General features: G+C 33.4%; 1 protein-coding gene across 7 annotated transcripts in view; it reads right to left on the minus strand.

The window, feature by feature from the left end:
- Positions 1–16,541, minus strand: part of CPEB2 (cytoplasmic polyadenylation element binding protein 2) — a 64,829-nt gene that overhangs the window by 24,858 nt on the left and 23,430 nt on the right. For 4 of the 7 annotated variants that reach the window (XM_060012798.1, XM_060012794.1, XM_060012796.1 and 1 more), the window contains 2 exons: positions 7,880–7,930; positions 458–481 (listed from right to left, as the gene is read on the minus strand). In XM_060012798.1, coding sequence (XP_059868781.1) covers positions 458–481; positions 7,880–7,930 — 75 coding nt within the window. The remainder of the gene's footprint in view (positions 1–457; positions 482–7,879; positions 7,931–16,541) is intronic. The other 3 variants (XM_060012800.1, XM_060012795.1, XM_060012799.1) reach the window with 1 other exon arrangement.

Below are 16,541 nucleotides of genomic sequence, written 5' to 3' on the forward strand. Positions count from 1 at the left end.
CTATATATCAGTGTTAACAGTAATCTGTTTGGTATTTGTCATTTTCAACTGGGTCAAACATAAAACAAACTAGAGTTGTAAATTACATATCATAGATAAGACAATCAGTTACAGATTGAGAGAGCATGTCACCTTCACTAGTATTTATTAAACAAATCTCTTAAAAAAACTATAAACAGCAGGTTTATTTGAAAAGATACACAAATAAATTTAAAAACAGTTAAAATCTGGACAGCTTAAAATGGAAAAGTTTATTAAATAACCATATTAGTATGAAAATGTACTTTAAAGGTTAAGATATTTAGGATTCAAAACTTTGACAAGTGCGCAAATCAAAATACAATTTTTTCTGTGAGTTTCCAGACATTGCATAATAAATCTGGGATAATTAATTATAACATTGATCAGTAAAACCCAATTAGAAAGAGTTATACCATAGCAAACAGAAATGAATTACCTCGTCTTCGCCCATAACTCCTTGCTGCATGTAAACAAAGGACAAATTGTAAAATGTCAGAACTAAAAATAAGCCCACATATACAAAAGCTACGTGGGCATCTGGAAATTAGTGCTACTTTGTCTTAAGATCTACCACAATGTCATCACATAACATCAGCATGGTGTTTTAATATTTACAATGCACTCATATATGTATCATCTGAACTGTATAAAAACTGTGAAATTAACAGGAAAAATATAATTTATTCTCATTTGTGTTAAAATTCATGAATAAGTATTTGTTTCATCTAATCAGGATAAGAATATGTAACACTTTATGGTTAAATAGCATCTCAAATAATTTTCCCAACGAATGGAAATAACATGAATTAAATCCTTGTTTTTCTACTTATTATAGTGATATAGCATATACTGTCCAACTAGTAATTCAGATCTAAATCACTTTATACCAAGCCCTGCATGGAAAAAGTAAATGGAAGACACAGAAGAATGAAAATATATAACAACATTAAATTCATTCTCTGAAGCCTGTAGAGTTTAGATAGAATGTAAAGAAATAAATCCATGTTCAAACTTGCTTAGCTGAAAATGATTAATGATGTACTATAGCTAATAATGCTTTCAATCTTTTTGGTACAATTTATAACAGCTAACTAAGCGCTTATGTCTCTACATCTGGAGTAAGAGGATTTAGATACAAATTATTATTAGTATCATTGAAGAATAGTACATGTGTTAAATATTGTAAAACTATAAAGCAGAAAGCATTTCAACCTATGTTATTAGCAGTTTACATAATTCCTCATGGATAAAAAATACAGCAATTTATTTTTCATAAGAAAGTACCAGCTTGATAAAATTTGCAACTTGTTTTTAAATAACTCATTCCCCCAAATCCGAGTATACAATGAGTATTTCCACTCTGGAATTAACAGTAAACCAAAAATGACTGTCAAAATCAAGATCTTAATTTATGTTCATGGATATTTTTAGGCCTGGGAAAAATCTGATATTGAAAAATTTCCAATCAAAATATATATTAAAAGTTGTCAGAAATGTAGTTTCTCCAAAGGTATAAAACTTAAAGATCAAAGGAAAACATTTCATGTCATTAAATACATTCTATTATAGAGATTTTACCAAATTAAACAAAAAATTTATACTAATAAGGCTTTAATATAAAGAAGTGTGCCTACAAGGTTAGGATACAGCAGTAGTTTCCCTATAATAAAAAGGAGGAAAATCAAACTTGAAAACTCTTAATCATTTATACTTCAAGAAATAAGTCAATAAATATTAGTCTTTTATATAAAGTAACCCTGCCATTCTACTGTCTTTAGTTATATAATCTGTTGCAGACTTAAACCTGTCCATGACGTCCAGTTACCTCAAAGCCTGGCAGATTTACCTGACCTGTATACTAGTTTATACATAGCTTACCTCTGTGTGTGTTTCTGTATATATAATCTGTATATATATAGATTATATATAGCTTACCTGACCTATATATTAGTTTAGGATGAGGGTAGGGGTGGAACCAGCATTTAGAATTTTGTTGTGTAGGTCTTCTAAAAGTTATATAGGCCTTAAGGAAAACAGGGTTTCAAAGAGATGGAAGTCAACTATGGAAAATCAGACAATAGGAATAATAAAAGGAGCTATCAAGAACAGGCTATAGAAGAATGAATCCCCTGAAGTCTTACTAGTTGTATTAAGCATGGAAATGGTCAATAGCCCCAAAACACTTCACAGCATGTCTTAGGAGCTGGGCTTCCTGCTTATCCTTAGGCCTGGTCTAATGGCATTAATCCAATATAAATTTGCTTTGGGGAATTTCATTCATAGCTGTAAAGGGTCAAACATTTATAAAGCAAATGAAACTGTTTTAATCAAATTTAAAGTCAAATTATGAATTATGATGAAATAATAATGTGTAACGTAATTCATGATCTATTGAGAAAATTAACGACATCATAACCAGTTTATGCTTCTTAGCTGAGGCTACTCAATATTAAAATAGTGAAAATATGCACAAACACAACATCTTAGGTTTCATGTCAGTCCTAGGTTTGAACACATTATTTAGAAAATTTCTCCAACTATCTCATACCTGAGGAATTTTAGAATCCTGTAAAGAGCTATTGCACTTATTTTTTGGACAACTCTCAGATTCCAAGTCTTTACATTACCAAAAATAGAACTGACTGCAGATGAAGCTAAACCATGTGAAACGTTTCCTCTTCCCTGTCACGGAAATAACCAATCTGCTACCACCACGCTAAGCAGTGGTATGTGTACTCACTTTTTCTACCGATATTTCTATGTGAATTTCAGGGATATGTCCCACTGCAACTGAATCAGAATTATCAGAAGTCCTCAGTGAGAAAGAAAAATCATTAAATGTCTAGTATTCATTATGTTTTAATTAAAAGAGACTTCTTAAAACAATATGTTCCTCCCAAACTCATTTGGAATATGATTTAGAAAAAAAGCAAATAATTTGTTGTATAAAACACTGTATTTATAATATTAGATTTCAGTTACATAAATTTATAAAGCCTTAGAAAAAGTGAGGAATTGTCTATTTAACATACATGTGTAAATATATATATATTATGCATGTGTGTTAAAATATGTATTATACACACACACACACATATATATATTTCTTTGTTTTAAATGAAGGTAATAAGAACGATGTGAGAAAAGCCTGAAGACCTTTCTTATACAAGGAACTTTACATTTTGGTCCTGGATTACCAATGATCTTATTTAGATTCTAACCCACAGCTACTAAAAAAGAAACAGGATAATTCTAACATTCTCCTTAGGACCTTTGTGCCCTTATATATTGACTCTTAGCTATAGTTTGTGGTACCTGAATTACTGCAGCTGGAGGAAGGGATAGGTAAACATACCAAATCAGCTGGAAATATTTAAAGGTTAAAGTTCTCTTGGTGTGAAACTAATGACATTCTTATTTTTTGCTCTAAAAAAGCCAAAACCAGGGAGAGAAATATGACTCCCAAATCATAATCCTTTTCAATATCCAAAATAAATCTGCTGCTATCTACTTTACTTCCATCAGCATAAAAAAATGAACTGATTGCATACTCAAGTTTCCTATTTTCATAACTTAATACACTTAAAACAATTTCATTACTGAGTAAATTTTCTTAATTAAAAGATACACATAACTTCCTCCCAAAGTAGAGCAAGCTCTTGATTACAAACATGGCTGTATGTGGCTAATCACGACAAATTTGAATTTCAAACCAGCTTGCTAATGCCACCCCTTCCCCATACTTCTCTATCTGTTCTCCTTTTGAAAAATCATATGTACTAATAAAAATGTAAGCTATTTTCCTTGGGAGACATGTGAAGGGAGTACAGTAATTCCTACAGTAATAGAAACAAATACTCAAATACATCATTTTGTATTGCTCCTTACTTCTATGGAAAACAAGGTGTTTTTCAAAATTTTGTATTTTGTTTTTTACTACTGATAATTAAAAGTATAAGATTTATACACTTAGAAACATTAAAGCCGTCATTCTAACATCAGAGAGTAAATCCTTTGGTTTTTAGACAATCTACCCATTCCTATATAATGTGACTTCCCTAAAGTACTTCTGGATGTTAAATTTGGACTCTTCTACAAAATTTGAATTATTCAGTAGTGGCAGTGTCCACTAGTCAATTCAGCTGGATGTCTAATTGAATTGAGGAACATGGTCTGTTCAGAAATAGGAGCCTATTTGCAGTTACGTTTCTATGGCATTTTTTATTGTTAAAATTAAAAAAAAATCTAATATAACAATTTCATGAGACATACAGGTGTGGGATTATAACTTTTTCTATATCTGAGTAAACAGAGGCTCAGAGTTAAAGGATGTGCCGGGGTAGTTCATAGATTTACCGGTTTTGACCAACTTCCTGACCTTTATTCTAGTCCCTGTTTATCCCTTATAGGAATATTTACATGTTTAGCCATAATGCTAATTAATTAGAAAGGTAGAATCACAAAATCTTTACAATGTTTGCCTCATCTTCATAACAACTATATTCATATTTATGTATTATTTTTTAATGGACTCAATCAAGCCTAGCACCACTGTAACATCATAGATTTCTGCCAGTTCTGTATTTTCTAAGGAACGTTCTTAAGCTGTAATAGTCATGTGTTTATTTTAATGTGTATTTGTGCACCATCAAAAATCATCTTAGGTACCACAAGGGGCAAGTGTACCACACTGTAGAAAACACTGCTTGAGAAGTCATTTTACTTTTATTGACTCAAATTTTGTCCCTAAATAGCTTCTTCCAAATGGTTCTAGTTTGGCTTTTTGAAATAACATAAAACAAGCCTTCTTTGTCCACTATACATAACATTCTTCAGTTGAAAATATCAGTTTTGTCTTCTCTTAATTTTATATTCTCCAAACAGATCCAACTCCATCTATTCACAGGACATGACTTTTACTCTTTCAAAGTCATTTTTATCACTGTTCATCACCCATTGCCACAACAAACTTTGACTTTCAGTAACTAAATACTGAATACTGTTCTAAATACTGTACATGAATGAATTCACTCACTTCTCACACAATCCCCCTGAGGCAGGCAGCATGCTGCCTCTCTTTTACACATGAGGACTCCTGAGTCAAAGGGAAGCTGCCCAAGGTCACACAGCTAGAAATAGCAAACTTGGGTATAAACCCAGATAGTCTGGCTCCAGAGTCTGTGATGCTAACCACTACGAACTACTGCTAAACCACCACACAAAAGAAATACTGATGTATAATTTATTACCAATATTGATTTTCAAAGTCTGTAATATTAGCTATGCTTGTTGGTTAAGTAATACAACTTACTTAATCAATTGCCTAATAGTGAGTGAAATCTGTAACAAACTAAAAAGAGCAACAATTTAAAAAGCAGGTCTATGTGCCGAGATGCTATAATTTCTTTAATCAGTCAATCATATTTAATAATAATTTAGTATAGGCAGAGGTTTGGTATTAACATCACTTAATTCTCACTTCTTCAATAACCTTGATGTCTACAAAAATTATCGAAATCTTTAATGTTCAAATACTTTCTTACCCTATAAATATACCCAATTTTCCACTCTTGCTTTCCCTCTTAACCAATGATCCCAAGTGAGTGTCTTTTTTTTCTCTTTGGATCAAATTGTTTCTACTGGCCGAAACACTTTGATGTCCTAGTTTCATTATAATTTTTCTCCCCTAGTCCCTTGCCAGAAGAAGTTCAGAATTTCCAGGATGGCTTACTGTACTGAGTATGTACTATAACCCTAAAATGGCATTCTGTGAAAAATGCTCACATAATGAAAAAACAGATTTGTCCACAGATGCAACTCTTGCCTGCCTTAATTTTATATTCTCCAAACAGATCCAATTTCTTCATCTATTCACAGGACATGATTTTTACTCTTTCAAAGTCATTTTGAAAATATGACTTTGAAAATATATATTTAATAAAATATGCTTTTGTCTACTATGTTATAAAACACTTTCAACCTAACATCTAGATTATTTATAAAGGCTTTAGACAACTGAAAAAGTCAATTCGTTTAACAATTAGTGCAACCAAAAAGTATAAGCTGTAAAAATAGTGTGGCTACTAAGCTCTGCTCACACAGAACCAACACATTCTACTGTGATTACGATATACTTCTGAATCATCCTAGTTTAACTATGTATTCAGCAGTCTAAGAACATCTGTGAATGATCTAACAAATTATCTCATACAGTACTTTCCTTCAGATGGATTTTAACAGAATACGTGAAACATATGCAAATTCAAATTTTTCAAGTAAATTGCTTTTTTTAGAAGTTAAAATAGAAATGTGAATGATCTTTATTTACCACATAGACTGTTCCAAAAGAAAAGACTTTAAGGAACTCAGGATCAATATATTAAAAATTTATCGTTACCTAAAGCTATCATTATTTTATAAATCAAGCCCTGAGAGTAATAAAGATTATGATCTATTTTGTGTTTTGTAAACTCAATTTCAACAGTCTAATTTTTAGTCACAGATTTAGAGTTCAGAGACCAGCTACTTAAATGATATGTTTTTTTAATTCCATGGTAGAAAAAAAGAAGTCCTGGAATGTAATTTCTAGTGCCTTTCTGGTCAAAGTCTATGGAAACACCAAAATTCCCTAACTTCATAAATGTGGACTACTAGACCGCTGTAAGGTCTAGCCTGAACATGGCCTCAGCCTAGAGTGCAGTCTGGCCCCATTGTTAATACCTTGGCAATTCTACCTCTAACCATCTTTGAAGATCCTTACTAATAGTTAATCCAGTGCTTAGACTAGGCTGGCATGTGGTGGGTGACTCAATACAGAAGGGTCAAATGTTGAATGAATCAATTTAGCACCTCACTTAACACTTTGCGTCTTCAATTTTTCTCTCATTCCAAAATCCTATCTACTCTGACAATCTCCTAGGTAGCCTAGACTTTATTCCTATCTTTTCATCTTTTCTTAATATTAGTTTTTACTTAACACTAGAGTTCACATGGTCTAGCTTTACACTGGCTGTTTTTTCAGCCTTTGTTTTTCAATTTCATTGCCATGTTTTTTCAACAAAGCTTTAGCTGAAAAAGAAGTGCCAAGCCATTCTAGTAATTAATTATGTATTTTAAAGGAAGTCCTATGCTATCTTTACCATTCCTTCTTCATCCTACTTCCCTCTCCTCAGACCCGCCCTCTGATTTAAAAATACCTTTGTGAAGGATATTTTAATCCTGCATGTCTACTCCCACAGTCATGGATGTGCTAGGTACCGTGACTCTGAATGCAATGTTTGCCCCACAGAAAGAAAACAACTTTAATGAAAGTTTATTCTTTTCCACCAGAATAAAATTCACTGTGTAAACTTTCTAGCTAGAATAAATTAAGTTGGTGTGACTCCCATAATTATAGAATCACCAGTATATTCCTTAGGTGAACATAAACACAAGTACTATAATAAGTAACAAGCTCTATGCACTTTGCAAATATTATCTCATTTAATTTTCATAATGAACCTTTAGACCGTTACTTCCATTTCACAGATGGGAGACTAAGGCTCACGGAAGTTACTTGACCAAGTTAATACAATAAACTGGAAAGCCGATATTCAAACTCAGGACTATCTCCAAAGCCATGATCATTGAATTAAATCATACTGTCACAAATACACTTTAATGACTGCTTTGCCAGTGAGAATACACTCAAACTCCTAATTCTGCTTTCTGTACAGGAAGAGTTGTAGCTTTATTTTTATACTGAATACTTATAAAATGATTAACTTGTGTATATGGGGAAGGTTTAGAGAAACATGTATTCATTCATCTTTTTTTATATAAATCAATTGGAAACATAAAATGTTGTTATAAAACTTACCATTTAACATCAACAGATTGTCAGTTCCTGGATGTGGATAGCTCAATCGACCTTTAAAAAGACAGGAAAGGGAAGTTTGAAGATTATGGAACTGTTCGAAAAGCAAAAAAATGGAAGGGGAGTAAGGAGGAGAAATTTATTGAGCACAGTACAGTTCTTAAGGAATAAAAAATTAATGTTTAGCTCAAATTGTATTAACTAAAACTGTCTTTGAAAATTGAAAACAAAAAGAAACAGTTAACTTTAGTTCTTAGAATATAAGAGCACAATGTGATTTGGGAGCAATGCTTATAGAATAAAGCCTATTTGTTTTTTTTTTTAATGTGAAAATGATGTAGGTATCCTAGTCTTTTAAACTTAATATAGGATGTGAAATTTAAAAAAATTTTTTCAAATCTGTTTGTAATTTCTGCTAAAGATCTCTTTTCCCAAAAATGATATTTGAAGGAAAGAAACTTACATTCTTAAATAAAAAAACAAAATATCATAATAAAAAATAAGCCCCCCAAACTTATCACAACTTGCTATTGAATTCAATATGATTTTATCAGTTTCATTAAAAAAAAGAAGTTTAGAAGATGTGGCACATATATACAATGGAATATTACTCAGCCATAAAAAGAAACGAAATTGAGCTATTTGTAATGAGGTGGATAGACCTAGAGTCTGTCATACAGAGTGAAGTAAGTCAGAAAGAAAAAGACAAATACCGTATGCTAACACATATATATGGAATTTAAGAAAAAAATGTCATGAAGAACCTAGGGGTAAAGCAGGAATAAAGACGCAGACCTCTTAGAGAACGGACTTGAGGTTATGGGGAGGGGGAAGGGTGAGCTGTGACAGGGCGAGAGAGAGTCATGGGCATATACACAGTAACAAACGCAGTAAGGTAGATAGCTAGTGGGAAGCAGCCGCATGGCACAGGGATATTGGCTCGGCGCTTTGTGACAGCCTGGAGGGGTGGGATGGGGAGGGTGGGAGGGAGGGAGACGCAACAGGGAGGACATATGGGAACATATGTTTATGTATGACTGATTCACTTTGTTATAAGGCAGAGACTAGCACACCATTGTGGAGCAATTATACCCCAATAAAGATGTTAAAAAAAAAAAAAAAAAAAGAAGTTTAGGGCTTCCCTGGTGGCGCAGTGGTTGAGAGTCCGCCTGCCGATGCAGGGGACGCGAGTTCGTGCCCCGGTCCGGGAAGATCCCACATGCCGTGGAGCGGCTGGGCCCGTGAGCCATGGTCGCTGAGCCTGCGCGTCCGGAGCCTGTGCTCCGCAACGGAAGAGGCCACTACAGTGAGAGGCCCACGTACCGCAAAACAAAACAAAAAAATCTTAAATGCTTTATTACAAATGATATTGGAAATTTAACTTGTTCAAAGTTTATAAATGTCATAAAAATATTAAAAATGAAAATATTAAAGCTGAAGAGCATAGTACTTCTTTTGAGTCATCCTTCATTAGAAGTTTTGCATTTACTAAAATGCAGACGGGACAGTAGCACTACATACTGCTGTGGAAGAGAAAAAAGGTATGCATGAACAAACTGTGGTTTATCCAGCAGTTTTACATCATAACACTTATTTGATTAAATGCCAATAGTGAGAATGATTATTGTTTGTAGTCCATTAAAATACAGGATTTTCCTCTAATGCCTGAATCTCTGATAGTCTATTAGAAAGGTACATTAAAATCCACTTAGAAAACTTCTAAAAATTAAATATCTGTGAGATTGCATTTCAGCAACGTTTAGCACAGCCCTTTAAAAAGACAATATGATAGTGTGTAATGCACTGACACCAGAGGGGGGGGACCAATAAATATCTGAATGGATTTGACATGATTAGTAAGGAGTAGAGATTAACTGCATCTACCCTTACCACTTCAGCAAGTACTTTATACGCTAAGCGTCCTTTCCAAAATATCCCATGCAAAACAGATATTTTCTATTGGCTTTTAATTATGAAGCTAAAGAATTTGATTATCTCCAGTACAAGAGCCAAGTGGCAAAGATAAGCTAATTTTGACATTCAAATAGATAGCTATGTGTGTGTCTGTATATATGTGTATATATATATATATATATATATATATATACACACACACACACATACACTTATGCATACACACACACTTCATCTGAGCTCTAATTTAACTACACATTTTGTTTTCAGACTCAACATAGTTAAAGTAAATGTTTCTGTCCTTCAAAGGACAATTTACCACCTCTCATTTACTCCTAAGTTTCATGCAGCATGATATTAGTTAACTAAATGACCTCTTAAATAAAGCTGTCATACTCTAAAAAGCTTATTGTTGTGATACTTTAGTATGGAGTAAGAAATAGAAGAGTATGCACAAAAGGCACAAGACAGAAAGAATTAGGAAGCAGAGCTTTCTTAAACTGGATTTCAACAGCATGTACTTTGTCTGAAGGATCACAGTTTATTTTGGAAATATGCTATTTCTAAACATCTTGTTGCAGCTGACCAAATTTACAGAACAACTTAAAGTCATGAAAAAAATCACTGTTATTTCTTACTTGAGATTGAAAATCAAAATCCCTACAAAAGCGGCAACCTGTATTGCTCTGATCAGTGTAACAAGTTCATTAAGTCTTGTATACTGATAGTGCAGGATGCTGAGGATACACATATGAGTGAGATACAGTCTCTGCTTATGATGTGGTAGGAGAGACAGACACAAATATGCAATTTCAATAAACTCTGCCAAGTGTGAAGAGTTATGTACAGTATGCTATATAAAAAAACACAAAGGAGTACTTAACCAAGCCCAGGGATTCAAGTAAGACTTCCAAGAAAAGTAAATTAAGCAAAGCCTTAAGACTAGTTCCACTTCAAAATACACTCAACTTTCAATTGCCACATAATTATCTTCTAAAAGGTTCACTGTTCACTTTATTTGTCCCAAGACACAGGTAACAAGATATTTTCATTACTAATAGTTTTTTGACTTCTGGTCTCTAAATGGACTTAAAAGGCACACCTTATGTGGAAAGTTCAAAAGACAGATATCTATTTGCAAATGGATATACATCTGTAAATACGTTCTAAAATACAATTCTCCAAAGAAGAAAATCTCTCAATATAACTAATGAAATATTCAAAAATGAAATAAGCAAATTTAGACTGTTTTAAAATTACCCAAGTACTTTTCCTCTACTGCAGTGAAATACTAATACATCTTTACAAGTCAACTTTCACAGCTGTATTTTACATGGGATAGTATTAAAATTACTTTAATTAAGAACCGGCCAATTGGTAGTAATAACTAACACTGGAGAGCTTATTATGTGCCAGGAGCTTTTCTAAGTTCTTTACAACCAATTATGTAACCCTCATAATAATCCTGTGAGTTAGGTACTATTATCTTCCCACTTGAAGGTAAACTTTGCCATAAGAGGTTAAATAGCTTGCCCAAGGTTACCCCACTGGCAGGTGGCACTGGCAGAATTCGAATCAGGCAGATTAGCTCCATACTTAGTCACTATCTTATAATGACTTCCTAGCTAATAAAATAACCTGGAGAAAAGTATGCATGGTTGGTTGTAGGGTAAATTCATCCATTAAAAATATTCACAGAATAATTATGTAGCATAATAGCTAACTTATACTTTAATATAGAAAAGAAAAATAGAAAAAAGCCACATTGCTATAAAACCAATTTCTCCCTATTATCTAAGGGCCTGTGGCACAGACCGGTAGTTGTAGACTAACACCTGTTTCTGTCGATACTAGGACACCCAAATGGACAGACACAGGGCTGCCCAGAGTAAAAAAGTAAATTTCCCAGCCTTTCTTGTAGTTAAGTATGCCCATGTGTCTAAGATGTGGCCAACAGGATGTAAAACAAAATTGGTAAGTGAAGTTTCTGGAAGGTATCCTTAAAAGGGAACATCTTCTCCCTTTCTTTTACCTTTTCTCCTGCTTGTCGGAATGAATGCAGAAGCAACGGCTCAACTGAATCAGCCATCTTAGATCATGAGGCAGAAGCTGGGTGTGAAGGATAGCAGAACAACAAGACAGAAGGACCCTAGATCCATGAAAATCACAGTACTGCTTCTAGGAGTGTTATGTTTATGTAAAAGAAAAAAACTTCTATGTTGTTTAAGCTGCTTATGAGTTTTCTGTCATACCAGAAGAAACTAACCTTACAAATAAAGTCCTCTAGTAATGAGTTTGGGCAAATTGAATTTTAGGTAACTGGGTTATTATTTATTATTGTGAAAATATGATAAAGTATAATAATTTAATGGTGGTTTTAACATATCTATAAGTAATCGGTATATACTACCTCTTGGTACTTTTTCTTTTACATTAAAATACTATAAAATTTAAAATAAACAATTTTGAAAAATATATATTTATTCTTAGGTGTCAGTGAATAACTAGAGGACCTACAGTCTCAAAAATTGTCTTATTAGTCTATTATGATTTTAATATACATAATACATATATAAAAAAACAATTCATGTTAGCCATTTCAGATGCATATTAGAGCATCAAAAAACACTGAGAAATATGACAACTGCATACAACTTACCAATTATAAAGACAAATTACCAGTTACTAAAATTTTAACAAAGCAGTATTTAAAGACCTTCATTCAATAAGTTAAGCCAATATTAGACTATTCACATATATACATTTATTGATATATATCAACATATGAGTTCTTTCTCTAAACTACTTACTACCAATAAAAAGAACTTACCAAATAGTGATAAAATTATAACATTTCTTATTTCACTTTTTCCTTGGATTTAAACATTCTTTTAAGTTACAGATATATGAATTGGAAAGGATAAAATGAAGCAATCACTTCCTCAACATCTCTTAATGTTTGTGTATTCTCAAATTTAAAGCCTCTAGTTAACAAGAAAATGTCCATTTGATGAAGTATCATCTTATTTCCTTTCCCAGATACCATACTCTCTTGGTTTTCCTCTATCAGCAGCCACTCCTGAAGTCTGCTTTGCTATGTCCTCTTCCTCTTTTCAACCTTTAAATGCTAAAGCCCCAACGTTCACTCCTTGGACTTCCCTTTCTACGCTGCCTCTCTATGTGATATTATCTACTACCAAAACTTCATATGTCATCTCCAAGCAGATGACTGCAACTGCAACTCTCTACCTCAACTCCATATTTCCGCAGATCAGTATATAGCACTTTTTTCCATTAGTTTGCTCATCCCAAAACCTTGGGTTACCTTTTCTCCTCACTGTCTAATCTGTGTATAAATCTGTCAACTGTTCTATTATCAACATACAGATCAACCTGATTGCTCTTCACCAGCTCCTTCACTGTCTCCCTGGCCCAAGCCATCCCCATCTCTTCAGACTGCCAGAATAACCTGTCTAGTCTCCATTCAGCAGTCTGTGTGATCCTTTTAAAACCTAAGTCAGCTCATGTTGTTTTATTGCTTAAAACCCTCCCACACTTAGAATAAATATCTGGCCCCTCATGCTCTACCATTCTAACCACATTGGCTTCTGCTATTACGTAAACATACTAGGCATATTCCCATTTCAGGATCCGTATTATTTCCTCTCCTTTCTGTTTGAAATGCACTTGCCTAGATATGACAAAAGCTTGCACCTCTCACTTCACTTAGGTCTTTAAGAGATGCCATCACAGACCATCCTGTCTAAAACAGCAGCTTCTTTCTTTCTCTATTCCCTTGACACTATATTTCTTCCTTCATAGCACTGATTCCTGTTGTCTCTATCCTTCATTCAAACAGATGCATAAGGGCAGGACTTTGTCTTTTTTTGTCTTTTTTATTCCCTACTCTAGCATCTAAAACAGAGCTTGGTACATAAGAGACTCAAATATTTATTAAATGGATGAATGAAATAGCTCATTCTGTTATGTGAAACATAAGCTCAATCTAAAGCACAGTACCTAAATATATGTTTGTATGTGGGGGCATGGAAAAGACATTGTCTCAGTGAATGGAAAGATCAAAGAACAAGCTTTTATCAGTTCATTTCTAAACCCCTTAAATATGGGGAGGGGAGGGAAAAAGACAAGTCTTGCTTTTTGCTCTTTGCCAAGATTAATTTTTCCCTTCTCCACGACTGTTTTCTTTTTCTTAATGAATACATCCAAAAAATGATCTCCAAAGCCCCAATATTCACAGTTAATGATGCCTCATTATTGATGAGAAAATTGCTGAAGAACATGCCACACATTCTGCCAACTCCTTTTAATAGGAAAAAAAAAACATTTAAATCACATATTAGAATCATAAAGAGTTTGAGTTAGAACATTAAACCAACTAGTAAGAGAGGCAGTATGGTGTGGTGGTTAAATGCACAAACTCAAGAGCTATTAAATTCTACCACTTACTAGCACTGAAGCTTAGACAATTATTGTTAGTAAGCCACCAGTCATCCAACTGTAAATTAAGGGTAAATATCTACCCTTAGTTGTGAGAATTAAATAAGTTAATACATACATGTAGAGTCCTCAGAACAGTGCTTGGCATATAACAAGTGCTCAATAAATGATATGTTATATACTGTATACATATATTAAACACACACACATACACACACCCTCAAATGAAAAATTCTAATATGAAAAATTCCTTTTTATATGCTTTAAATAAAGCATTGCTCCCACTGGTTTGGTACACTCTTCTCATATTTTTTTCATTATCTACATTTCACCTTTACTTTGAAATCTAATTAGAAAAAAAAAATGGTTCATAGGAAGCCTGGTAAAAGCCACTCAGAATGTGGTCATTACCAACCTTGAATAACTCCAATCTCTGCTCAGATCCTACGGGTAGGACAGTCATTCCTGACCTCACTCCCAAATCTCAATGCATGCCTCATAAAAGCCTACGAATAAGATCATACAAATGGAGAAAATACCCTTAGATCCAGATCCCAAGAAAGCAACAGAATCATTCCTTAACTACCTCTAATAAAAGCCATCAATCTACTTTAGTTTCCAGGAAAATTAATCAAGTTAACTAACTCTTAATTCAGGATCTCATCATAATTTTTTCACCTAATAATTATTTATAACTTTTTAAACTTTTATCCGATTAATACCAGAAAATATATTAAGAAACATCAAGGAACATAGAATAGCAAAAAGTTTATTTCAAGTAAAGTAGAACCACAAAGAAAGACAAAAAAACACAAAAGACTAAACCAAAGTCATTAATCATCTGGTAAGATAATGTATTATCGTAAAATTACTTCAATAAAACTGGTACTAACTGATATATGCAATTAATGTTAAAATCAAGTTGCACTAATGGTCACAAAACTTTAAACTGTAAAAGGGTTTACTAACAAAAATAATATTAAGAATAACAAATGGGCAATCAAACATCATCAGTGGCAGTATAAACTGGCATAAAACTTAAAAATAAGTTGCAATATACATCTAGAGCCTCAAAAACAAATGTATTAAGTTTATTCTATGTATATAAACTCAGAAAGAGCTCACTGAGTTTTATTTAAAAATTGAAATACCTAAATGTCCAACTATAGGGGAATGGTTATACAAACTATTTTACATGTGTGTAAATAATTTTAAAAGTTCTAAACAAATAATGATAAAAAATTATTGTGGAAAAATGTTTAATCATTCAGCCAATAATTTATTGAGCCCCTTCTATTTGCTTGGCACTAAAACAGATGCTGATTAAAAATAAAGCAAAAACAGAAGTGGTCATTGCTCCCATGACACACTATCATGTGAAAAGTTCTATACACTGAAAAAAAAAAAACCTGACTGAATCAAAAATAAATGAGAAAGGTGCTCAAATTAAAAACAAATATAGTTCCTTAACAATCTTTACCAAAGTAACCTACTATTGACTATAGTGTTAGGGAGGCTTCACTAAGGAGTAAGTGGACTAGGAGTTACAGAGACTTCCAGCTGAACATGGAGGACTGAACACATGTGCTCATCTCTGCTGCTTTCTGAAACCACTAAAATGATAGCACATTAGAACAAAGGGAATGGGAAGAGATCACAGAAGAATCATATCAACATTTTCAAAAGCTATGAACATGAATGGGTGAGTGGTAGCTGACTTTGGAGACCAGAAATCATTGAAAGCACTGAAAGCAAAACTGGTGTGTGCCTGGGGAAGATTATCAACAAACAAGCCATTTACTATAGCAGAAACCTGGAAAGGTTCAGAAATAAGAAGCTCTGGTTATCACTGAGAGTAAATATGAGTAGAACTGAAAACAGGAAGGCTGATGATTGCTTGTCAGTTTCTGCATGAACCAGAGAGACACGCAGCCCCTTCTTTGGCTCTTCTAAGAAGGCTAGTAGTAGACAGGCATACAGCTCCCAGGCAGAAGAATGGAAGACATACATCCAGGTTCATTCCACAGACCAAAAGAAAAGATGTGAATACAAACATTGTGATAGTTCCATGATTGGCTTACAGTAATGCTCGCTAGATTATAAGCCCTAATTACATACACAGTTTCCAATCACCATTTTTGTCTTATCTTTAAAAATGAATGGACAACCCTCAGAATGGGAGAAAATATTTGCAAATGAAGCAACTGACAGAGGATTAATCTCTAAAATTTATAAGCAGCTCATGAAGCTCAATAACAAAAAAAAAAAAACAACCCAATCCAAAAATGGGCAG

This window comes from Delphinus delphis, chromosome 5 (assembly GCF_949987515.2).
Source record: "Delphinus delphis chromosome 5, mDelDel1.2, whole genome shotgun sequence".
NCBI classification, from domain to species: Eukaryota; Metazoa; Chordata; class Mammalia; order Artiodactyla; family Delphinidae; genus Delphinus; species Delphinus delphis.